Raw genomic sequence first — 27,305 nt, 5'->3', positions numbered from 1 at the left:
GAAAGGGGGAGATTTCATGGACCCTTTCAGGAGGGACCATAGTAGCACCAGACCAGAGCAGACCTTATAAACTTAACTATTGTTAATTCCACAGAAGAATCTCTTCGATCAGGGCAGTAAATCTTCATGCTTGGCACAAGCCTGAACAATCCATTAACAATAATAAAGCCTGAGCGGCCGGGAGATAGACCCTTAAAGGGGAAGGTCAGCCTGATATTACAGCTTTAAAGGTTTCCTATTACGGCTCAACTTCAATATAACCACTCACCTTGCCTTTAATGGCTGCTGGCTATGCAGTGGCTGAGCATATATGGAGATTCTAAATCCAGTTTCTCTGAGATATTACTGTATAGTGGAGAGCGATTTATGGGTCTGTTTCTGTCCCGTTGGTTGGAGGTGTGAGTATTGTTAATAAAATTGCCACAAGGGTGAAAGAGATCTCCTCGGTATCGCCCTGTCTGGCCCCCACGTCCTGCTTGGACACATGGGAAGCTTCGAGCGCTGCAGCAACTGGCCCCAAAAGTGCTTAGGCAGCATGTTTTTTTTTCATCCTGCCCTTTCCTTCTGACTCTTTCATATCCTTACTCTCCTTCCACCTTGCTTTTCTTTTTGCTAACACCTCTTGTCACCCCTACTTCCTTAGAGATGTACTCTTCCAACATTTCCAATGTCTCCTTTTGTTTTTAAAGTTTTGGGACAGTAATGTCACTTTGGACCCCAAACAAAAGACACATTTCTGTGATAACGCACAATGTGGTACAGCCTTGTCTCCACATCTGTCTCCATTTTGTGAAATGTTTTCTCTTACCCTGCCTGTTTTCTCCTTGGCCAGCTAATTCCACTGTCTAGAGTGACTGCAGAAAAGCAAGAGAGGAAGGACAGAGGACACGGCAACAGAGAGCAGGAGCAGGAAAGGAAAGAGGGGAGAGTGCAAGCTCTTAAGTAGATTGCAAAGAACAGCAGAGAGGCATGAGTGTGAATATTAAAAGGGTTTTCTCCTGCCCGAGAAGTTTCAGCCTGCAACAGCAGCACCACCAGGGAGGGAAAGAGATGGTGACAGAAAGAGAGAGAGAGAGAGAGAGAGAGAGAGATAGAGAGAATGAGAGAGAGAGAGAATGAGAGAGAGAGAGAATGAGAGAGAGATAGAGAGGGAGGGAGATGAGGAGACCTATAGAACCGTCAGCTATTCAACCATAGCCACGGCAGCTAGCTTCAGGTGTCAGAAACAACGGTGTACACAATCTATCAAGCTGTCCGGCAGATCTGTGATGAGGAATTACCATAATTGAATTAGAAAGAAGGTTTCTCATCGAAAAGGTGATGATTTTTAAAGAAAGAAAGGAAAGAGAACAATGTAAAGCAAAATATGTGGAGACTCACCTGGAATGCCTGGCGGGGTTTTCAGGTATTTTCCATTGAAATGCTGTATCACTACTTCACATTTCTCTGTCGACTCCATCCTGCAACAACAAGTGATACATAGGGTTTCATTTAAAAAATACTTAGTATCCATTTGTAGCAAAGGTTGAGAGTCCTTCGTTTGAAATAAAAGCACTTAACCTTGACGCAAAATGACGATGATGAGTGCTTGTGTTAAATGTACTGAATTGCTTTATGGTACAAATGGAGGTTTCTTCATGGCACAAACCATAATGACAATCACTTTACCACAGACAGGTAACAATACCTCTGGCATTCTCATCTACACAATGGCAGGGTTTCCCGCAGAACTTTGCAGTTAAGGCGGCCGCCTAAGCAACACACACCTGCCGCCTGAACTACGTTTTCGTCAAAAAAAATAAATGTATATGAGCGATATCCACCGTGTTACTCTGTCCTGTTTTCTCCCTTTCATTCCAAACCACATAGTTGACAACCTGCAGGTGGTTGCGGTGGAGATAGGCTTGGACATAAACGCCAGGGGCTGCTGTGGACTTGTGTCAGTCTCGCAAGCGGTTTCAGGAAAGTGGCTGCACGTGTCCGACAATGCACAGAAAATTAACCGGCACAAGCCTACAGCTGTCTGCGGACACGGCGTGCGGAAAATGTGTCAGAGCCTTCCGGACAGGTGAACTGAGACTCCGTTTTCTGTTTGTCAGTCAACGGTTAATGATCGGTTAACATTTAATTTCATTGTTCTATCTTTTAGATAGAACATCGCCACTTACTAGCTAATTAATTAGCCTGAGGTAAACCATAGCTATCAGTAAACAGAAGTGGCGTGGTGGCTGGCGTCTGGGTGCGCCAGTGTTTGTGTGTGTGCGTGTGTCGGCCCGCCCCCCGCGAAGCTCCGACATGCAGACAGCAGAACAACAGAAGAAAGTAGCAGCACCTTCGCCAAAATGAAGACTGGAAAACAGAACTATTTATTCGCCATGTGGCAGATAGCCACAAAGATATAGATCATTTATTAATTATATATTATTATTTAAATGTAATATTTAGTGTTTAATAAATAATTTTTAAATGTAGTACAGAGTCTGTAGTATCACCTCCTCCCCCAGTCTGACGGCAAACCCCACCCTACAACCATAACTAACAAATTTTCTGCGGGAAACCCTGACAGGTACAATTTGTAAACCAAAATATATCACGGTGAGTTTCAGCCCATAGAGAGCAGAGTTGCAGCCGTTTTTATTATTTGTTTTAATCAACTAAACATTGCTTGTTTCCATTTTGCACTGGAATCCTACACACATGCACAACAGCCTGGCTATGTAGTATCACTCTGTTCATTCTAAAAAGTCCAGTGAGACTATCCAGAGTCTGTCTCTCTATATGCTGGGGAAGGTGCATGAAATTCAGGATGTGCAGGAAATAGTTGTCATGCAGCCTTTCGACAGAAAGAACAGGCAAAAGGAAACAAGAAGAAGTAGTAAGATGAAGAAGGGGGATAAGAAGGTATGATAAGGTCAATGTTAGGCTTATGGATAGTAGTGACCATGATTTCCAGAGTGGGAGAAAGAGAGGGAGAATGCAGAAAGCAGAATGACTCGTCCCCCCTTTTCTAGCCACTGGATCAAAAGTCTATGGGCCGAGCAGCTGACCAGCAGGAGGGCTCTGATCTCTCACATCATAAGCACACAGACACTAATGCCCATACACACACGTACAGAAGTATATCGAACACATTCCAAATTAATTTAATTTTATGGGTTAGTAAGACTTGGGGCCCTATCTTGCACCCGGTGCAGCACGGCCCGACGCAAGTGTCTTTGCTATTTTGAGACCATCCAGAGCTCACGTCGTTTACATAGCAAATGCACCTGCGCCAATCGTTCAGGTGCATTCTTGGCGTATTGCTATCTTGAGGCAGCAGGAAGTGATTGCGCCATTGACCAACAAAACCTTGTCTAAAGTCAATAGCACAGCATTTCATTGTTATTTTAACAGTGCATTAGTAAAATGCGCCTAGGCTTATGCACAGCGTGCACACTGTGCTTGTTACACACACACACAGGGAAGCGCAACAGCACACAAACATGCAAAGGATTACAAATAAAAATATTAAGGTGCAAATCTGCCATCATAATAGTAACGCGCCAAGGTACAAATGCACCTGGCTTTCAAAGGGAATGGGAGATGACACTCTGATTGGTTTATTGCATGTTAAGCCCAAAACACACCTATGAATTAATGAAGACACTAAGTACAACCCTTTTCAACCATGTGCCCGGCGTATGGACCCTTTTGTCCACAGTCAAACTAGCAAAAGTGGATTAGGACACACCTGCACCATGCGCTTCACGCCGTGCGCTTAGATCGTTAAAATAGAGCCCTAAGAGTCTACAGCCATGCTATCGGTTCTGTAGGCTCTACTTTGGCACCGTGGTGCTGTGAGCTAAATGCTAACATGAGCATGTTAACATGCTCACAATCACAAGGCTAACATGCAGATAAAGGTACAATTATGTTTATGTTTGCCATGTTCACCGACTAACTTTACTGTTAGCATGCTAACATTTGATAATTAAACAAAAACTACAACTGAGGCTGGTGTGACTGCCATTAGTTTAGCAGTTATTTAGTCATACACCGAAGTATTGGATGGATGGAAATGTTGACCTGATGATGGTGCTACATAAAAAGTCAGGGGATCACTGAAGTTAGTACAAGTCATCCTAGGGGAACATGAATGTGTGTGCCAAATTTAATGGCAATCCATCCAAATTAAGAATGTGAACCTCATGGTGGCACTAGACGTCATTAGAATGCATCCTCTGTGGAACACGAATGTCCATGTAACATTTTGCTGTAAAAAACAGCCTCATGCATGAATTTAACCCAGTGTAAATATGTTACCATGCAGATTCTTTGATATAGACTCACAAAGGACTCATATAAAATGAGACAGTTTTTAAATGCAGCCTTGAGTGGTTTCTATGTCTCTAGTAATGTGCTTGTGGAAGGTGCAGAATTCATTGTTTTCCAGATTTTCATGCTTTATTTGGTCTCACCTCTAAGAACACTCATATCATCCTTTCAGCCTCTCACATCTCTGTCTTCTGTCACACATCTCTCTCCTATCTCCTATCTCTACCTTCATCCTTTTTTTACCATAGCTTTTTTATCGCTCTCTCCCATCAATCTTACTCCCGGCCCGTTTGCACCTCTTCTTTTTGACGTGTCTCTCATTCCTCCCCGTCTTTCAACCTTGGTCTTTTCCTCCATCTTTCAACGTTACCCACTCTCTCGCCCCCATTTCTCTCACTTTCAGTGCCCTCCTTTTCTTCCCGTCCGTTTGTTTCTCTGAAGCCCATCCACATCCAAATCTTTCTCACTTTTCCTCTCCCTTCTTTTCTTTTTAAAATATGTAATCTTTTACACTTCCTGGCATCATCCATCTCTAACTGACCCTGTATCCATTCCTTTTCCCCCCATCTCTCTTTTTTTTCCCCTCTGCCCCCCTTGTGTTTGGGAAGACTAAGAATAACCAGCCAATGTGACTCAGCTGATCACTGATCACGACAAGTGGCCTTTAACACATCACTAGAGCTCGGCAACTAGATATTAGATCACTAAAACACTGTCATTCAGCTGATTAAAAAGAGAATGTACTGTATATAAATGCTGGGAATGGTTTGATATTTTCAGATTTTATTTATTATGCACATTTTTATTTAACAAAAGAGACCAGACTTCTCAAATGCTAAATATACACAAAGAAGACTTACATGAACTGTGCCAAAATCGATTGGTAATATTATAATTTATATCAGTGACAGTTTGATTAGAGAATAAGAAAAGAGAGTACAAATAGTACAAATACAAGGAAGCCTTCTATAGCAGCTTTCGGTACATATTACTAGTATTATTATTATTTTGGTCACTACCAAAAAAAACATTTGAGTTTGATATCCAGCTCTCACTTTATTTAAGTGTTTAATCGTTTCATTCAATTTATGTATAACCCATATCATACATTGTTTTATATTATTTATTTAAGTCTATGTATATGCTTTGGAAATATTTTTGGAGAAAACATCATGCCAATAAAGTGTGTTTATTTATTACATATAATCGGTGTGCTCCTAATTTATGTTTACACACACACACACACACACACACACACACACACACACACACACACACACACACACACACACACACACACACACACACACACACACACACACACACACACAGTTTATGTGCTTGTGTACTGCATTATCATAACCAAAGCTGTTTTGAGATTATTTGTTGCGGTGTTTTTGCCGTCCATCTTAAAAGGGGCTGAAAGGTGAAAAAAAAATCAAGTTGAATGCATCACTCTTCTCTACTCTTCTCCAGAGTTTCAAGTGATTCTCTAACTGGACGTGTTGATGCTCAGCTTCCCTCTCTATTCCCTTGCACTTTTTATCCAACCTCCTCAGACACCCTCTGGCTATTCCTTGTCTGCCTCCTCCTCAACGCTGTCTCTTCTTCACTCTTTCAAGCAGGTAAACATAGAACAGGTGGGCAGACAGGCTTTGAGACAGTCATAGGGAAACAAACCGGTCAGCCAGACTGTCAACCAACTTTCGGGGTAGCCATTCAGTCAGAGAGCCAGCCAGGTAGGCGGTGAGGCAGGCTGGCTTTTCTCTGTGTGCTGCTGGTTAATGGCATCAGGTGCTGCTGTCTGCAATGATTAGTGCTGGGGCTCGAGTAATGGGCTCTGATAACAGTAATGGATCGGCCCACAAACACTTAGCTCAGTTTACTCTCTCTAATGCCCCTCATGGCCCAACCCTCAGCAGCTGTCTGTCTGTCCGTCTGTTGACACAGCTAACGGGAGCTCTACAATTCATAAAATAAATTGATTTCTCTCTTGCTCATTTTCCCAGATCTTTTTCTGGCTTCTTTTTCTGACCTGTACTCATTAATTACACAATAAAACCTTCTGTATCTCTATAATGTTTTCTTTTTTCCCCTTATCTAACCAAACGTCGCTCATTCACTTCTCACATTTTCTTCCAGAGACTCACTCACTCGTTTAACTTTTTATTCCTCAATCTTTCTCCGTCTCATACGGTCTTCTCATTCCCATCACCTTCTCTTTCTCTTTATAATAACCTCTATGATTAGTTATTTTTAACTGGCCATTGTTTCACACTCCTGTCCCTCTCTCTCCCGCCACCTCACTCTCCCTTTTCCATCGTGTCTCTTTGTCCTCCCACTGAGGGCTGCTGGAACAGGTGGCCTATGGCAGGTTGTTGCTGTGCTCTGCTTGTTGGTCTGCAGGAGGCTGCCTACTTGTCTGTGTGTGTACGTGTGAGAGTCTGCTCAATAATGTGTGTGTTGGTATACACGTGCACGCATGTGTACTGTAGAGTCCTATCTGTGCATATGCTCATATGTGTGCATAAGTGCCTGTTTGTGTGTGTTTATGCTCGTCTGTCCTGCTGTAACCCTCGGTAATAGAGCAGGGAATAAGAGAGGAGTTCAGCCAGAGCAGGTGATTAAGAAAAATCCCTGCAAGATGGCGGCTCTGTGGCCGTCAGTGGCCTCCTCTGGGTAAACAAGGGAGGAATGTGTGGAGAGGAATGAGAGCCTGGTGGCTGCTGCCGAGGACAAGGACAGAGCGGTTTATGACTTTGGGGGATTAACAAGCTGAAGTGGAAACTTTTCTAAGTAGAAAAAGAAATAAACTGCTCAGTGTTAGGATTGGTGGTGGAAATATAGCAGCTCTGGCTATACTGTAAGGACAAGGGGGTTAATTGCAGGTATCCATGAATGTGTGAGAATGTACAGGCCCAAGCTACCATTTGTAAGCATGTGAGCACATACACAGAAATACACAAGGGCCCTATTTTAACGATCTGAAACGCAAGTGTGAAACGCCAAATGCAAGTAGCTTTGTGGGCGGATCTCTGGCGCTGTTGCTATTATACCGGCGGGATAAAGGACTCTTGCGCCCGACGCAAATCTTAAATGGGTTGGTCAGAAGCAGCTAGGTGTGGTTTGGGCGTAACGTGAAAATAACCAATCAGAGCGTCATCTCACATTCCCTTTAAGAGCAGGCGCTCTTGTTCCATGGCGGATTGCTATTATGACGGCGGATTTGCCTGGCGCACGCCAGCAGGAGCTGTCCGAGATGCGGCAAAGTAATAATTGCCCGTCTTGGCCGGGTGGCGATGTTGCTGCGGCCTCTCGGGCGCATCTCCTCAAGTCTGGAGAGGATTGCTGCAGCCATGGAGCGTGGGCCTCCAAACGCACCACCTGCACCTGTTGTGCCCCTTCCTCTTCCCCCCACTCCCTCTCCGTCCACCCGCTCCACCAGGAGCGCATCGCGCATTACTCCAGATTCACCAGATTCCGCCGGAGTGTCCAATCCCACCGTAGTTCAACATCACGTCTCTCCTTAATATTTCCTCATTTAATATTTTTTGTCATCAACACATCCATGATTCATGGAAATGTTGTGTAAAACACAACAAGCCACAAAGGATGCTGGGACTTTTTGAGGACTGTACTGTAAAGTGGCTCCTGACCTATCCAAACACCTGCAGCGCATTTTCAGTAATATTTTTCTTTGTAATTATGTATGGTTTTCAAAATATGAAACTGCTGTAGATAGAGAGAGATGTATGGCGTGTTGTGCACACCCGCATTACGGCCAAGCATTCGGTCCCTAAAATAGCATCTGAATAACGCGCTACTGACTTTAGACTGGCGCCACTGACTTTAGACCAGGTTTTTCCTGGTCAGTGGCGGAATTGTTTTCTGAAACTGCAAAATAGGACTACGTAACGTTTGCGCCTGAACACGCCTCCTCTTTTCGCTGAACCGCCCCCGGGAGCGCAAATACATTCTCTAATTTACCAACGTGCGTCTGTGGAGGGAAAAGTCCGCTGTGTGTCGGGTGCAAAACAGGAATGATACATGCGTCGGTGTACAAAGGCAATTGTGCTGAGTGCAAGATAGGGGCCACACACTCTGATGCACAGGCACGGACAAAGACAAACTCATCCACTGGCAGAGGCACTGTCAAACAGGCTTGGCAAACAAATCACCTTTTAAAGTTTCCAATGCCTAGAGGCAGGATTCATCTGACAAGTAGAGTCAGATTTTTTAGAGTGAATGTGTGTATGCACATAGTAAGTACAAGTGTGTGCCTGTATGCCAGTGCACGTATTTGGGTCCATTTGTGTGCACTTCAGTCTGTGAATTTGTATGTTTTTGCACAACTAACCAAACCCATTTGCAAGGTATTCCTTGTTACTGCTGCAGCATTCATACCTGGTCCCTGTACCAGAAGGGCAGGGACAGGAAACTTAACCACAACAAACATGTACATTAAGTATGGAATTCAAATTTGACCCAAGTGTAGTGTGAGGGCACATGTACTGTAATCCATTACTTAAAAATCAATTATTGCTTTAATAGTAGCAGCATTACTATCATGTACCTGGCGAAGCCAACTCCTCTGCTGACCCCGTTGGCATCCCTCAGTATCCTCGTGGAGATGACGTGGCCCAGGGGCTTCAACATGTTTTCCAGCTCCTGCTCATCCATAGACACCGGCAGGTTGGAGATGTACAGGTTGGTGGGGTCCTGCTCCTGTTGCTGCAGGGCCAGGAGTTAGAATAGTAGGGGAGGATGGATAGAGGAGAGGGGGGGGGGGGAGGAGAGGAAAAGATGAGAAATAATGTATCACCAACAAGTGTAAGAATAATGGAATATGCATCAGTTCTGTGTCGTGGGAAATCACTTAACACGTCACGATGCTGCCAACAGTGAAACCAAACTCTGGCTGAACTCACATGACATTTGACCTTACTGACACATTGATCTGCTCACATGCGATATGGATAAACCAATAGTTCACTGTTCATCTGGCTGTATGTGTGAGACAGATAGTGTGTAGGCTACATTATGGATTTGGGTGAGTGGAAAGTATTATGACGGTGACAGTCTGTATCAACAGTTTGCATGCTGTACATATTTACATGTAGGTGTAGTTATAGTTTGTATGGTGTCTTTTGGGTGTGTTTCTTGATGAATCAATTTAAGTTTGAAAGAGAAAGAGGGATAGAAACAGAGTGAGAAGTTGTGTAGTGTGTGTTGTACAACAGCGTTTTCTCTGTTGTGCCCAGAGGCTGCTGCTAGCTAGGTGAAGCAGCACAGCTGGTGGTGGGTTGAGCCTGAGGTACCTGTAGCAGAGGGCCCTGTGAGCTCTACAGTAGAACAGCTGGAAACAGCAGCCCCAGCCACACCAGTCAATCAATCAGACACTGAGCCAGGCAGCCACCATGCAAGTCAACCATCCATCTATGCTAAAGTCAGTCAATCTCAAAATTAAGCATGAAACTTCATTATGTCATCCTTATCTCTAATTATGTATCTTTATGATGCTGTATGCACGTCAGCACATTCTTTTCTAACATATCAAATTGCATTCAATCCAACCTCCCTCCCAGGTATTAAGTAAACTATCCAATCAGGCAGGCAGCCAGCCAGATTCTGATCTGTTACCAGCTCTCGTTTATCACATATCTTCTTTATCCAACATCAACATCATCTCCAAACCATTCCTCTAACAGCAGCCAGGACCACTGCAGGTTAAAGCTAACAAGGGCAACAAAAAGCATCTATGTGGTTGATGGCCAGTGTAATTTGATGATCAAATACTGCAAGATTTGCATACACTTGAGCTCACAGGTATTTAGAGAGGAATAATCGTGTACCAATCTATTTCAAATGTGGGTCAGTCAATTAAATGTATTTAACTGAAAGACAATTAATAGTTGTGGATCTTTTGGATAATTCTGAATGGATGTTTTGAAGCTGCCTGAAATGTATGTATTTAATGCAATAAATGAAAAGTAAAGTTTCTTGTAGTCTAGGCTACATATTAGTCCAGTTTAGATCAATAAAAAAATAACAATAGCAATTAAGCAAGACATACATCTTTAAAAATGTATGGACTGATATTAAAGCAGACAAACGTTAATTGCATTAGTTCTAGCGTGGCTAAGTTGTATCGGGCATCTTTAGTCTCATAAACCTTAAGAACTGGCAACAAGAGAAGAAGAGAAGCAAGGACAAGTCATAGAACTAACTGACTTTTGCCTGAAGTAATTTAAGAAAGTATGCACATAACTATAATACAGTTTTTATTCCTAGACCACAAGGATACTTCACTTTACTTTAAATTCAGTTGATTCGACTTTAAATAAATGCCTCAAAAATATAAGAAACGTGAATTTTCAGTGATCTTTTTAACAATGCAGTACTGTAAACAGCAACACAAGTACAGAAGTCTGTCTTCTTCTCAGTCGGGGGTTGTGGAGATACCTCAGTTGCAGCCTGCATGTAAACACTGTCTTTGAGAATCTTTACAGACTCCCTGTGCCTAGCCACAGGCAACACTGTCTCACTCTGTCATGTTTTGCTTTCTGTTGACGACGGAGGAGGAGGTTAAAGGAGGAGGAGAGGAAGTGCCTCCACCAGCGTCTTGCCTCCATCTTTCCATCTGTCAGAGGAGAAGACTGGTCCCTTCCCTGATTAATTAGCCGTCTTATGTGACAGGACATGCTTGATCTGATTAAAGCCTTTGGGGAAAAAGCCGGTGCCCAATGTGAAAGCAGAAAAACCTATTTCTCCTTTAACCAGGAACTCAATTACCAAATTAAACTCCTCCTTCTTCTGCAGGTTTGTTACATTTACGGGCTTCAGAAAGAGCACACAAGAGTTTAACACAGGATTTTGCAGTGAATGAGGCTTAATTAAATCTGCCGGTAAAAAATGTACTGTACACATGTCACTCTCCTGCTAAGTCCCTTTGGTGTAGCGTGCAGCTGTGCTTTCCTTTGAGTTTCATCGGTTATGTGAGGCGATGTTTTTCAGGATTATGTCAAAAAGGCTTCGTATTCCAATGCAGACAGGAGGTCCGGATCAAAGAGTTAACTGACTGACTTAGTCACTGGGCTAAGTCAATGATACGAGTTTATGTGTGTGCGCACGCTTGGGTATGCACTTTGAAAGCACTTTCTTCTAAAAACATGTGACAGTACACGCGGTGAAAGAGTGCGACAGAATGTGAAGCGGTAATTTGTGTGCGTGTGCTAATAGTAGAAGGATCCGTTTGCTGGGGGATTATCGCGGGGAGGCCTCAGCTACGCACGGCCGCCTGGCTAAGTTACCTCTTTGATGACGTTCCGCACCACAAAGCCCTAAATACCCAGATGAGAAGGTTACGGGGAGGAGTGGAAATAGGAGCATTTTGACGGGAGGTGAGATGGGCTGCCCCATTCCACAAGGAGATTTAATTTCCTTTAATGTCAGCCTTCGCACACGCTGTGCTGTCAGGCTATGAATGAAACGGTAATTGAGGTGTGTATGCGTGTGTGTACCTGTGTATATACTGTATATATATCCTATCTCAAAGTAATTATGCATGTGTTCCACATATATAGTGTAATGCTGTGTCTTTTTTGCTTGATGTGTTTATGCTTCCTGTGTGTGTGATGGCATTTGTGTCTGTCCCCTCGCCATTGACCAGTGTTGTAGAAGGCTAATGGAAAGGCTCCAGGCTGCGCTGGGCCTTTGATGAACATAATTCCTTCACCTTGCCACCAGGAGGACAGGAGGGATCCAGTGACAGAAGGGGGGCCGCGTGTCATTTCCCACTGACGGATGGCCCACTCGCTAGAGCTGACAGCCCTGTAGCGGTTATTTCATTTCGACACCCTGCTCTGTTTACCTCACTGTAATTTCTGAGAACATTACTATGCTACAGGGGAGGGTGTGTGTGTGTGTGTGTGTGTGGGGTGGGGGATATTAGTGTAGAAAAAAAAAAAAAAGAAAATAGGAGTTATAGATCACAGTGCAAAGGTGAAAGAGTGAAAAGGTAAGAAAGAGAAAGCTGCAGAGAAAGACAGAGATGGAGGTGGCTGACATGACAGGCAGATATAACACATTAAAGGGAGCCCTTGTTGCCTTTGACAACGCTTGAGGGGAAAAAAAGGCGTCAGCTGTTAGAAGTCTCACGTTACGCCTATGGGGCTCTCAGGGCTGTATCCATTTAACTGATAAAAGTTAGACGGATAGATATGTGTCTTGACTCGGGGCACTGCATCTAATGCCATGTTGAGGCTTGGAGCTGCCCTCACTCTTTTCTCATACTATATCTCCCACATTCCTTCACCCCATTCTGTCTTCCTTTTCTCCCCTTTTCATACCACTGACCTCTCCATAGCCTCGTAACCTCATATCCTCTTTCTCCAAACTCTTGTTTTTGTTAACACTTTTCATTTCTTCTCAATTAGGCACCCTCCCTCCGTCTCTCTTCCGTTCTTTCTACTGCTTCCTTTACTTTTTACATCAGTACATTCCTGCTTGTCCTTCCTACCCCACTATTGCCATCTCCCTTCTCCTCCATCCTTCTCATTGCTCCTCTCCTCTCTCCATTCAGCTTGCTCGAGAGATTAGAGCTGTATGTGTAATTGGCTCTACAGGGCTTCTCAGCTGCTCCTCTAAGCACCAGTACACACTCTACGAGGATGTGTGTGCATGAGCGTATATAACCAATGCCAATCCTTAGTTTTACACCACACTATTCCCTTCCCTCAGGTATGCCACTCTGACCTGTTTTGTGACTAACCAGCAGCCTGAAGGAGCACAATTAAACGAAAAGACAATGGGGTTCTGTGTTGTCTGGTCGGAGAAAACTGCAAGGAAGCAGTAGTTGTGTTGTTGTTGCTGCTGCTGTGAGGATGTGTATCTGACAAGTTTGCAGATGCCAGAGGGAACATTCCAGTGCTCTTGTATATAGGCTGAGGCTCTGCACTCAGATGTTGCTGTGGGAGCCTGAGTCTGCAGAATGCATTCAAAAGGCAAGCGGGCCGACCAATCGGAAGGAAGGAGTAGGGGGATGCTGGATCAGGGAGTTGGAGAGAAGAGAAGCATATGAACGTATCAACTCACTTCAAAAGCTTGAGTTTAATTTGTGAGGAGCCAGAAAATTCGGAGACAAAAAGGTAGCACTACAAAGGAGCTATCATTCTGTCAGCTGGCTAGTCAGCTGGTCAGGCAACAGCAGGCGAAGTCAGGCGGGCAGCTTACTGCCCTTTGATGAGCGCTTCCACATTTACTGTTGCCACTGATGAGCGGATGGCAGGTTCACTCTACTTTTCCCTTTGTAGAGGCAGTTGTCAAATGCTTTCTCAACACTCTGCCATCCTGTCTGTTATCAAGCCCCTCTGTGACACTCAACTTCAAACCCTATCCACATCCTTTACATTACAGTGTGTCCCCATCACAGCCTGCCTCTGTCCACTGTAGCCACTTACAGGGAATACAGAACCACACCACAATTTTATGGTGGTGTGAGAGTTTGGTGAGAGAATTAGCTTTGTAAGTTGCTGCACGTTAAACAAAGGGGAGCTTATTTATCTATCCTGCATTAGTACAGAAGCATTTCTCAGCACAGGAGAAATGTCAGTGTGTTTTCTACAATGGCTAAATGTATTCATCAGGTTCTAGAGGCAGACGGTGAAACTTTGTAGGCTTGAATCTTCTCTCTGAATCTGACACACATCCTCACAAACACGCTGAGATATACAAACGCACATTACAATCCAACATATGCACACAATTCTCCGACCTAGACGTGCTCAGTCACAGAACAGCATGATACAGAGTAAAAGAAAGATGGCGAGAGCGCAAGCTGGTAATGCGTGAGGTCCTTCTGCTGCTCTGGCGAGGTGGGGGGTGGGGGGGTCTGGTGGCTGACGAAATCCACATTCCTGATTCAAACCTTCTGTTGGAAACACAGGGCTGTGAGGCGGAGGATCTGTGCCATCACCCAGGGCAGCCATTTTCAATCCAATTACCATATTATGTCTGAACAAACAGCCTAAAACACCTGTCATTTAAACATGGCTTTAATAGCGCTTTGATAAACGGGTATTGGCAGAGGTTTAAGATAACGGATGCAAACATACCGTGTAGGCATACAGCTGTTGGTGCTTAAGGAACTGAATTAAACCTGCTTTTTCTGTTATAGATAACATCTTTGCTAATTCATAATTTGAATCACTTTTGTGGGTAGCATCACAGTAATCACCTCGGCATGTACACCTGTAGGTCTGAGAGTGATTCAAAAGATGTTACATATCAGTTAATTTTAAGCATGTTTTCATCAAAACCTGTACGAGAATATAATCAAGAGGATGCGAGAAGATAACAGCGACATAAGCACTGTAATAGAACATCACATGCCCTATCTTTATGTTCCAAAAATGATTTATTTCCCTTTCCTGTGTATTGACATTATATGGTCAGTCTGCTTTCCTGATCAGTCATCATCCTCACTGTAAGCTCCCAAACAGATGGTTGATTTTGCCCATTAATTAACCTCTCAGTATTTTCACACCACAAAGTAATTCGAAGTTTGTCACAGGGCACAAAGTTTTTTTTTGTTTTTTTTAAATTATGTGTTTTTCTCATAAGATAAAACTAGCAGAATATGAAGCTCGGAAGCAAGATTAGAGGTTCACCTTGCTCACGCAGTGTTCCATTTGGCTGGAATACAATGCTACCTGATTAAATAAAAATCTTACAAATTACCATACGTTGCTGCAGAGCACAGCTTAATACATCACATTATTCAGCTACGGATTTCTTCCCATGAGTGCAATCCAAGCCAATGACAACTAAGTGTGTCCTAGCGGCCCAGAGGCACTAAGGTGTTTAGTTTGGTTTTAAGATCTACACTCATTCACTCACATAATTACACACACTGCTCCTGCACAGCTCTGCAGCTCATACATGCACAAACCCACAGCCAATGCACGTGATTGTACACACAAACACACACGCACAGTCAATCTTTGTCTTATTACTGCTCATGGAAAATGGCTTTCTCGCTACTCTGTATTATGCTGAGATGATAGATGCTGCGGAAAGAACAAAAGTGGGTGATACATTATTGAGCCTTTGAGTTTGCTAACACAGCGGTGGGGCTTTGTTCTACTAACTCCCTCAGCTGGGCCTACGTACTCTCTGCTGGCGTAGCTGGTGAAATATTCATCCCGGTATAAAGCACAAAATCGGTTTTTGGTATGTACTTTCATTTGCCATTTGACTGTGCTGTTCCATGTAAATTTCAAGATACAGGGAAAATGATGCACTGTATAGAGGACATTCAAGATCAAACTCCTATATGAATTTTGATATTGTGTGACATCTGAAATATATTTTCTGTGGATGACTGCCATAAAATAAAGATTGAGTGCCACTTAAACAGCTTGAAACCCTGAATAAGTTAAAGTATATTGCTGATGTTATTCTGTATTTTTCCTATTGTCAACAAATCCCATGAAAAGACCAAAACCAACAACATGGCCTATCCATACCAATCAAATACATTCATCTTTTAAGAAAATGTGAAAAATATAGTTTTATTGTCATAAAAAGTAATTTCATCAAACAGCAGGGAGCTGTGATTTTTTAGCAAATGTTACTCAAACTGGAGCAAATGGTGCATTTGTTGGGGAGTATTTTCAGCTGAACAAACATTTGGTGCTCTGGTGAGTTTATGGCTCTTTGATATGTGTTTTTAATAATTTTTCTGACAGCATTGGAGGTGTTTGGCAGAGGAACGAGTCTTTGGCTACAAAAGCAACGCTTTAATAGGAGAAATCATTGCTGATTTTGGTATTTTCAAGGGATTTGTTGATAAGAAAAAAAGCAGCTTTATCCTCTAATATTTCTGAGCATCATCTACTATATTAAATGTAATTTTCCATCTTTTACAGATGTGTGATGGAGGGATCACACCTTTACTTTGCAAAACAGACATAACACCATTAAATTATGTCTGCCATCGATGTCATGGCTCATACATTTTGATGCCAGGTTAATGTGAATTTAAATGGGTCGATATGCGCTTCACCCGCTTAATCACGACCCCCTGATTTGATTTTGTATCTCCCTCGGTGAGCTAATATTCCAGAGATTAAAATTTCATGTGGAGCTCATATCAAAAATTCATTATTAACATGGAAGATGGGCACACACCACACCCTGTGCTACAGCATAAGGATACAAAACTTATGCATGCATAGTATAAGTGGGCAGGCACACATGCATGCAAAGATACTCTTCGCTACACTCCCCGAGGACTTTAAGGCAAATTCATCCCGCCTTTGTAGAAAATATTGAAGAATTTCCTCATAAGCTGTTGTTATGTCCTCCTGTCGTGCTCCCTCAGCTCAGGAGTAGACAACATTCACAAATGTCTTCCCAGTTTTATAATACATTTTCATCACCGTAACCTTCATATTTTTCCATTACGGTGTTTGCAACAACAGCTCATTGTGTTGTCGCCAGGGTAAATGCATTTTTCCGTCTTATGCATCATTCATGATATCATTTCTGAGATTGAATTCCTCCTGGCTGACATCATGTGGAGGCGGAGAGTGCTGGTGATGGTTTTGGTTTTGGAGAGGACAAAGGGGGTGTTAATAGGAAATGGTGGCAATCTGTTTGATTTCCACTATTGACCAACATGAGGAGCTCTGTGGGCTGAAGCAGGAAACCCACTGTATCTGTAAATTACAGATCACGTTTCACTCTGTACAAGAGCTCTCTCTCTCTTTTCTCTCCTGCCTTTTTTTTAGTTTGTCTGTTAACATAGGAAACCCATATAATCTCTCGTTTGCAAATTACTATTACACCAATTCACCAATTTTCCTCTTTCAATGTATTCCACATAGTTGAGAACACTTGATCATTTACTTTAGGCAGAGATAAGACAGAATACCAAACTGAACACATGACATCCTGTAACTGTTGTATAGGGCAGTGTGTCAAAATGAGGTTTTTACTATTTGGTGGAGGCTTTCTCCCAGGCACCCAAAACACATAATTGAAGTCCATGGAGAGCCAGTGGGACCCAGTAGTATTTTGCATTTTTCGTTCCATGGTGGCTTTGTGGGAATTAATGCTTTAAAAAGAACAAAAGAACAGCTTGGCTGCTTTTGTTTGGGTACATTTATTTTATCGAGGGGCAATGTGCACTAACTTTTATGCATGTTTGCTTTCCTACTGGTGAACACACATTATGATTGTGCACTTCCCACCTCGCAATGCCATTTACATTAGGTCAGGCCTTTCCATTCAGCTACTGAATGTGGAGGAGTGGTAATTCTGATTACTGAACTATAGTGAGTACCTAATTCAACTACTCAAAATAATTCAACAAACAAAAAAACAAAAAAAACAAAAAAAAACTCTCAACACTTAAACAAAGAGCTGTGATTTTATAATTCTGTTTTTGGGTCTTCTCTTGGGAACTGTGAAATTCAAAGAGGTGGACCATTGACTTTTGCTCTGCATTATTATAGCAAATGCAGCTGCACACCCAGGAGCTGCGTTGTGTCCCACAGTATACATAAAGAGTACTCCCTGTTCCCTGTTCAAGAAATGTTGGTTAAGGGAACTTCCCTCAACAAATTCCTCCATTCGGAACACCCTGCAACGTCACCAAGGCAGGTATCACTTCCTATGTGCATTACCCTGGTAACGTAAACACCTTGGATATGTTGCCGCTACTGTGGAAATTTTACACTACCGAAATGAAATATTGAAACAAAAAGACCTCTGCTGGCCGAGCCAGCTACTTCCAGTTTAGCGCTAAGCTAACTTGAATCGGGATTAAGTGATTTAAATGTGCTGTTCTTGTAGACTTTCCAAATGTTAACGGACTGAATGGATCAAATTGTGATAGTAAAACGAGTCATTTCGCAGGGATTGTGGCGCTCCACTAATTTACAGACATCTCTTTTGCCATATAAGTCAATGGATAAAAGTATTGACGGGCCAGGAATTACAATTCAACTGTTTGGCCACTATGTTTAATTTGCTTTAAAGCCTGGCACACTTGCTGGGTGCCTGGCAATGACTTCCGGCAAACTGATGAACAGTTGTTCAATTCTTCCCTTTGAACTGAGCATTTTTGCGTCCTACGGTTTGGAATCATAATTGGCTGAATACTCTGTGTAGTCCACTTCGCAGAGGACTACTAGGTGATCGGAACGCACCCATGGACTTTAAAAGGCTCTCCCTACACGTCAGTGGTTCCCAACCAAGGGTTTGTGTACCACAGAGGGTTCTGCAGATGCCAGGGTACATGCAAAATATTGTGAAGTAGCTCAGCTATAAAATAGAAATGACCTGGGGCAAAATAATGTATGTATTTATATCCACACTGCTGTATTTAGGTACCCTGGAAATCCAGAGGTCTCGCGAGAGCACAATTTGAATTTGCTCAGCGAGTCACTATGGCATTCAGTAATGATGCTCATTAACTATGCCCTTGTAGCCGTGCTGCACCAATCACATCGGTGTATCTGATATAGGCGGGCCAGAGGCGAGCTAAACAGATGACGATGATCTACCAGTTAGCTCCGTTGGTAGCTAAGCGTATGGGGCTCTGGATATGTCACCACGTGTATTGTTGTTATTGGTCATAGTGGTATCCAATTGCGTGCAGTGAGATTTTCAAATGCATGCTTGATGCCGTCCGTCGAGTTTGGCCAATTTCATTACTCAGTGCCAGACCCTTAATCTTTCGGATTGGGGTCTGGATTTCCAGGCTAGTATTTGGGTGGAAAAAAAATACACAAATAGGATTACAAATTGATGTGAAGATGGTCTTTCACATATTTACTGTGAAAATAATAGTACTGAACAAGTGTTCAGAAAACTTTCAGCTTTAGCCATTCCAAGAGGCAGTATAATGCCAAATCTAATCCTTTAGGTTCCCAAGATCACAGATATGCTGCACAGTGACCTATGCACTTAAAAACTCATGTGTCTCCAACATGCTCTTCTTCAGAGAGGCTGTCTTGTTCAATGCATGGTGTTCCCAGAGCTTCACCACATACGATCCTCGGAGCTGAACCTTGACAGTGTTCACCGCATCATAAAATCGTCATGCATGTTCACTCCACGGTGTAAGGGTCAAATGAGCCGTAGCTGTGGATGTTAACTGACTTCAAAAGGCTGCATAGTACGCCCTCCCTCTTGCGTCTCCCCAGACACATGTCTGTGTGAAGAATGTGCTCACCAGACTAGCTGGGTCAGAGGATCGAAATTTACAGTCGGACGAAGGCGAAGTCACATGACTTTCTCACATGCTCAAAACACCAGCCAATACACAAGAATTTCACAAGGTAGCAGACTCACAGCTCTTTTTTATCTAGTTTAAAAAGCAGACAGACACGGTATGTTGACAAGTCAGATTCAGTGTCAAGATGACAGTCAGGATGTGTGAGCCTTTTAGCAGAGTGGTACAGCATCATCAGAAACCAGGAGAGTGACAACCTCTTTGTTTCCCTCCACACTCCATCACCTGCTCTCCAAATGGAGGCACAATGCAATTTTCACTTATGAATCTACTGCAAAGCAAATAGCATACGCTGTTTGCCTGCTCCACAAACACACCCTGAATAACTACCCTGGGTCATGGACTCATTTGTTATTCCTTAATGTGCCACTACTCACCGGGGAACACTAAGGCTGCCACGTGAAACTACACTGCGATGTGAGCATCATATGTCTAACTGTAGCAGAAATACCTCGCCTTAGCTCTGTCATATCTGCCCAGAGAAATGACAACATTGTGGAGGCGAGAGCCGTGGAAATATTGAAACATATATTAAAGAATTATTTCTCAATGGAAAACAGCAACAACAAAAGTAATAAAAAAGCAATAATGAAAGTGTTGTGCGGGGGAAAGCCACTCAGAACAAATCAACATTTATGTGACATCAGTCAGGTTCAGTGGTGGAACTGATGCAATCATTTTCAATTACAAAACACTGATGTGGAGTATTAGTTCCTTTCCTGTCACAAAACACAGGTTCTTGATGCTGCTATGAACCAGGTTTTGATTGTGAGAAAAAGAATACCTGTACATACTTAATACTTTTTCCAAAATGTGTTCTTTCAGACACATTAAAAACCATGCTGGTTCGATTGTTAGAAATTCTCATTAATCTCTCTTTTTGCCTGAAAGCTGCACCTACAATATGTTTAATTACATGTTGAATATCCATCCATCCATCCATCTTCTTCCGCTTATTCGGTGTCGGGTGTTGAATATCTTTCTTTGCAAATGCAATATGTTGTTGTAAGTTCATTAAAACTGGTCTTACTGAGGCGTTAAAATAACAATCCTCTATTAATACAGTTGGTTATAGTTAAAATCTCAGTTCATCAAAGTTGATAACATGCCCACAATAAATTATCATAAAATGAGGTTTTACCATATGTGTTTATGATTATGGTAAAGATGTAACAATTCTTTTTTATTGAAACATGACAGAAAACGTGACAGTGTTGACAGACCACCACATAATTACACATGATCCATGTGTTCTACACAGGAGCCCTTTTGTTTTCCCGTCTGTTGACAGCTGCCTCTGGGCCCTAGTTAATATGCATACATTTACATCTGGACTTCAACATGAATATTGGGGTGTATTTCATTTTGAGCGTCATTAGCAGTAGATGACCTATATAGAGGGGACGTATGCTTGTTACAGTCTAATTCTCACCCTAAGTGGCCTGGAAGAGGGGCGGTTCAGCGGGAGATAATGTGTTTGTTATGGACACTAATGATACAGCGGAAGCAAACTAACGACCCACCCTGGGTGTCCCACCGAGTTCAGCGGCTTCATTGCTTCCATTCGAAGAAAACTTGGAGAACTCTCCTTACGGGCTTCCTTTTCCGGAGAGGGAGGGCGGGACACAATGGGGAGAGAAACAGAAAAAAAGTGGAAGAAAGAGAAGCCTACTCTTTTGCCTAGAAGTTGGTAAAGCCATGAAGGGAAGAGAAATGCAGAATGAGCGAGAGGGGAGAAAAAAGCTAGGAGGGTAGTAATAAACATGTACTAAAAACAATAACAACTGCCCTAGTGCTTTTATTGATGCTCAGGTGGATTGGGATGGGGTAAATAGACCTGTTAACAACAATGTGCCGAGGTGACACAATGCTGTTGTAACTCATTGAACTCATGCATGAATTAATGAAATTTTCATTTCACATATTGAAATCTATGAAAATGTAATAAATGCTCCTGAAGAGTTCAATTTTTTATTTTTTTTTACAGTTTGCGGGCACCTTTTTCTTATGATATGGGAATGTATCTTTGCTTTTAGAATAGCTGCAATGCAGGAGCTAATGAGGATCCCAAATAAACAAACAAACTTTTAACTATGCTTTCATGTGTGCATGTTGACTACCCTGTTTATCCTGTGCTCGCATCCTCCGAAATTAATGTCCACAAGATGTAATTAAGTCCATAATTAGATGGGGCAGGACATAAAGTAAAGTCAGCTGCAGACTCTGAACAAACAGCATCAACAAAAGGTTTGAAGAGATCTACAATGGCGCAATTGTTTTCCACTGTGATCTTAACATTAACAATACAGTTACCTGTTAAATACAGTTAAATCATCCAGGTACACAGATGTGTGTGAACAATGCCAATTAGGTCGCAGGTGCTTGTGTACAGTAGGTATATGTGTCGCAATAAGGACTATACCACAATGCAACTAAACTAGAGAGGAAGTGATTTGTGTGTGAGTGTAAACATATGGCCATATGGATAATAGGAGGCAGGACCAAAATAAAGGATGCAAGATGGTTGCTGGGTAATCAGGATGGGGAGTCCCTGGTTTGTAAGCCAACAGCATAGGAGTGTCTAGACAGATGTCATGGGTCTTGGCAGCAGAGACAGGGAGATCAGTGTCCACATGACAGCATGACAGAGTGAGTGAAATCTAGACTCTGGAGAAACAGAGAAAGGGAAAGCAAAAAAAGGACGCGCATCGTGCAAGACGGAAGAGGGTCACCTTATCCAGAAGTCATCATGGGTCGAGATGTAGAGAAGCGGGAAAAATCCCATGCAAGGGGACTTTAAATAAATCAGTCATCTGATGTCAACACCTGCTTTATGTCTCCGGATAATTAACTGTCACAAGTGTAGGTTTGGTCATTTCCATAATCACTCCATCATTTATCATTGCCATTACAGAGGACATTATCATGGTCAATGCCACTGTCATTGCAGTCAATATCTCCTTGCTTGTACCAACGTGCAACAATGTTTTGTCTGTGACTTCAGTTAAAAAGATACTAAAAACTCAACCCCAGTGGCGTAGGAAGCGATGTTAAGGCCCATTGCACAAGACTGCACAATAAACACACCAACATAAAGTAGGAAACACTAGCCTTCTCTATAAATCCTTCAACAAACTGCCTTGGCTCATCAGTGTGTTATCTGGACGGCATCTAATGAGCTCTTAATTTGAGAGTGTCTGCATCATTAACAGGGCCCGCCGTTTGATGCCACAGCTGTCAAAGAAGACTTTCATCCTAACATGACGGCAGGAAATGTGTGGCGTTCGTGTGTGCGCACTTGTATACGCATATGCATATGTTCAAGGAACTTTTTACACATTATGTTTGTGTGCAACAAACTATTGGTATATGATATTGAAGAAAAGTAACTAATGAATGATTCCAAGCTGAAGAGTGTTCAGGCAATGGGTGGATAGAAGGTATTTGGAGAGATGAGCAGAGGTGTCGAGGCACAGACAGGCACTAAGAGAATCAGAAAGAAACCGAGAGAGTAATGTGTTTACCCTCCCAAACAAGTCTTAAAAAACAGGGCAGTCTAGCGCCCTGGCATCTCTCCCTGGGCAGTCGGCTGTGAAAACAAATCACGATGACCCACAGCACTGGCAGCTCGCTAGTGTATGAACAGTGTCATTCTATGTAATGATATCACAGATTGCTACGGGGGCCTGCAGGTGTCAAACATGACTTCAGACAGGGAGGAGAAATTTGTTACACAATATCCTTTTACAAGACAAACCAAGGGGATTAACGCTCATCACGTCATAGTGTGATTAACAACACCTATGTACTTCCATTAGCCTGACCTTGTTAAGTGTGTGTTGCATGATTACAAAGTCCGCCACTATCGTGTGTTTCCACCATTACCGAATACAGCGATGTGTTTGACTGAAATCTTTGCAGCTGTTGCTGTGAAGAACTTTTTGTTGTTGGTTACTGTTGTTGTTATTGTTGTTGTTATTGCCTTTGGATTGACCTCAAGGCTGCCTGGCTACACTACACATTCCTGCTCTCTTAAGTGTGAAGGCTTGCCATGCTCTACTCTCTTTCGCTACTTCTGTCTTTCTCTGCCTCTCTCGCCCTTCTCTCACTCACATCCCTGGCTGCTATAATTAGAGTAATAGGAATCAGATGATGCTGGCTTAATTGGAAAGGAATGCAGATGGGGGCTATGGGGGTTTTCTGCACGGGAAAATCAGCTGGAAGAGAATCCATAAGATGGTAGGGAGGCATGTTGGAGGACGAGGTCCGCAGTCACGCATTGGGCTGCTTTGGCTTTAATGAAATTGGCGTCGTAAACACACAAACAAATTATGAGGCCTGATGGAGTCTGACTGCTGTCGCATGTTGACAATACTAGGAGTACAATGTCAGGTAAGGCAATAGTCGAGAGCTGAGTTTGGCAAAACATTGAAATTACAGGAGCAAGACTTATAAACAGCAATTAGTCAAAGTTGAAATTCAATCTTCTCATCTGACAGTAGCTTGAGCTTTGGGCAGAGCAACACACAAACATTTCATAGTGAGGGTTAGGGAGCCACAGGGTGATAACGATACATATTGCATGATGAAAGTTGGGTACACACTTGCCAACAAAGAGCCAGAATATTAAAGGTTAGAATTTATTGGTAAGAGGGCAAGTTTCATTTAAACTGTGCCAGAAGCAAATTCTGGAAAAAAAAATTGAAAGAGATGGTGAGAGAGAGAGAGAGAGAGTGAAAGAGAGTGAGAGAGAGTGAGAGAGATAGAAAGAGAGAGAGAGAGATTGACAGAGAGGGAGAGAAGGACATAGGCTGGTTTTATTCTGCTGAAAGTCACAGCTGAAAGTCAGCCTGATAGTTTGCTGTTTGTGCGCTGTGGTGTGGGTGTGAGTATTAGATTCCCCGTAGGCGCTTGCAGTTTAATGAAGGAAAGAAACACACGCTTCAGGAGCTGGGACTTCCTCATCAAACGCTGCAGTTGGCCTCCTTTTCAAAAGGGGGCAGTGTTGCCTCTAATGTGGGTGTGTTTTTCTGAGCGAGAGTGTGTGCATGTGGTCTTGTTTATCTAGTTAAAGAGCTGGAAGTGCATGAAATCCACAGAGGTTGATTTAATTATCCTGACAATCCCACCGTCTCTGCATAACTCATTTTCTACCACCGGAGTTTGCACCACGTGTCTGGCGAGCCAAATAGAAAGGCTCGTTCGTCAGGTTCAAATTGACACATGCATACACACGTTGAAATGTGTGTATGCAGCTCTTTTGTTTTGCCAGCCACTTGCTGCCGGACTGCTCAGAGCCTTTGTCTTCCTGCGATGCTCCCCAGATCTCAGTTTGTTACAGAGTGTAATTAGCGGGACGCGAGCGGGCTCCCCAGCCGAAACACAAAACTCATTAAATTCTACTAGCCTGCTTTTCGCTGGCACGCTCTCCTCGCCCCATCTTAATCTTCCTTCCAATCCAAACTTTAATTCTCTGAGAAAATGTTTATGGGAGGAATAACTGCTTCCACCCTCATATGCAATAACAGTGTTGCTTTTTTTCAATGCCGTTTTGTAATGTTGTGATCCAAGGTCAGGTCTAATGAGTGTCTGGCTAATCAGATGCAAGGTGGTACAGTGCCTCCCTGATGAGTGCAGCAGGTCGAAGATGAGACCAGTGCACTTTCTCTCTGTCCATCTCTCTGTGTGCCTGCCTGCATCTCCAGACAATGACCAGACTCATTTCCAGACTCCCTCCCACAGTCTCCCTCACTACTAACAGGGCCACACAAACAAGGTCATTCAGACTGCTCTTAAGAGGAAGATGTATCATTTACTGGGAGATGGATGACATGTTGTCTCTACAAAAAGCTTTTATTTTGACCAGAAGTATTACTGCAACCCTCCAGCTCTCTTTCCCCCTCCCCTCTAATTGAACAAGGAGGCAAAAGACAACTGCCACTTGAGCTTCGAAGGAAATTGCCTCTTCAGTACAGTGGAAAATACACAAACCATTGTTGAAAAATGGGTGTATTCGTTCAACAACCTAGCCTTAGAGGGCTGAAGACAGATTGGAGATGGGCATCCTTGAAGACGTATCTGGCCAATGGTGCAAAGGGCAGTAAACCTTACTCCGTTACTTTCAATGAAGTTCCTGTATGGCAGTATTATACTTCAGATTTCTTTTAAAAGACAGCAGTTTGAAAGCAGAGTAAACAGCATTAAACAACACCAGTTTCCATTAGCATAAAATATCTTGCTGCTGGTTTCCTAAGCCTCCAACAGTGCATGCTGTTTAGCAGATTTGACAGCAGACTTCAATACCTGAAGTGCAGGTATGTACATAAAGGTGAGCAGTGTTGGGCTTGAACGCGTTCATTGAACGATAGTTCATGAACTCGTTCATATTTTGGGGGAATGTGAAGTGACCGTACTGTATTACTGCCTGATGAACGTTACTGTGAACTCGTTCATTCTGGTGTCTGTGAACGGCACTCTCTATCAGTGTAACTTCGTTCAATAGGGTGCCAGATTTCTATAGAGCCTTCCAGGCGAAAACCTGGCTAAAACACACCGTAAACAGGCCTTAATATGTAGCGGAAAAAAAACACCCAATCTGGCAACACCAGCCACCAGCATCGCACCGCCGCATGCGTTGTCAAAACAAAAAGCAGCAAGGAGGCGACGAAGCAGCAAGGAGGCGTCGTATGATCATTTAAACGAGTTTTATGACAAGGTCGGTGAGGATGGGAAAAATCTTACATTTCTGTGCAAACTTTGCCCGCCGCCTTTCAAAAAGAAAATCCGCACTTCAGTCACATCCACAGCAAACCTGAAACGGCACATTTAACTGATTGGATATGAAGATGAAATCTGACGCATAGTTTCAGTGTTAAAACTGATAAAATAATGTTTTAAATTTAATGTTGTAAAATCTGTGGTTCTATATGGGCTGTGGCAATAATTTTGAAAAATAATAGCTCGCAGCAACATGTGGAAAAAAAGAACTATGAACTAGTTCATTTTTGGAACTGTGAACTTAAAAAGTATGAAGTATGAACTATGAACTGAACTGGTTCATTTTAAAATTTGTGACCTAAACTTTGAACTAGGTCATGTAGAAAGTGAACTTTCCCAACACCGAAGGTGAGAAACATATACATTAAATAATCTTTAAAAAGGTTGCCCATTGTATATCTCACATAGCTTGTTTAAGCAATAATTTAGTATTTGAAAAAGAGTGCCTTATTTATTTCATACAACTTTCTTCAGGTATATACAGTAGAGCATCATTATATGTTATAATTGACAAAATGACACAGTTGTCACACATACAGGTGTGTCAGCAATAACAATAAATAAAAGCAAGTTTGACTACCCCAGACAAGTGCGTGTAAAATTATTTTGTGATTGCAATACAAGTAAAACGTAGATCCTGAGAGCCAGTGTAGCACAGCACAGTGTACTACAGTACAGCATTGTGTGTGGTATGAGTTTCAGGTCTACATCAGCGCTGGGGAGATAGAAAGAGCAGCGATATAGCTGGGCAGACTGACAGCTCCTGCAGAGCTCTGGGGCCAGACAAGTGCAGCCAGTTCTCCCGTGGGTCCAACACCTGCCAGATGCAGCGGGATGTGATGGGGTGACAGCGGGGTATTAGAACCCTGTTACCCCCTCTCCAGCCATCCCAGAAAGAAAAACGTCACCAGGG

General features: G+C 42.8%; 1 protein-coding gene across 8 annotated transcripts in view; it reads right to left on the bottom strand.

The window, feature by feature from the left end:
* The window catches only part of rbms3 (RNA binding motif, single stranded interacting protein), a 296,046-nt gene that overhangs the window by 67,645 nt on the left and 201,096 nt on the right, over nt 1-27,305 (bottom strand). For 5 of the 8 annotated variants that reach the window (XM_039819886.1, XM_039819878.1, XM_039819880.1 and 2 more), the window contains 2 exons: nt 8,888-9,045; nt 1,381-1,460 (listed from right to left, as the gene is read on the bottom strand). In XM_039819886.1, the coding sequence (XP_039675820.1) occupies nt 1,381-1,460; nt 8,888-9,045 (238 nt within the window). Of the gene's footprint in view, nt 1-1,380; nt 1,461-8,887; nt 9,055-27,305 lie in introns of all 8 variants that reach the window. The other 3 variants (XM_039819879.1, XM_039819881.1, XM_039819882.1) reach the window with 1 other exon arrangement.

This window comes from Perca fluviatilis, chromosome 13, assembly GCF_010015445.1.
Source record: "Perca fluviatilis chromosome 13, GENO_Pfluv_1.0, whole genome shotgun sequence".
NCBI lineage: Eukaryota > Metazoa > Chordata > Actinopteri > Perciformes > Percidae > Perca > Perca fluviatilis.
The sequence above is the reverse complement of the archived record's forward strand: the minus strand, read 5'-3'. Positions and strand labels throughout refer to the sequence as shown.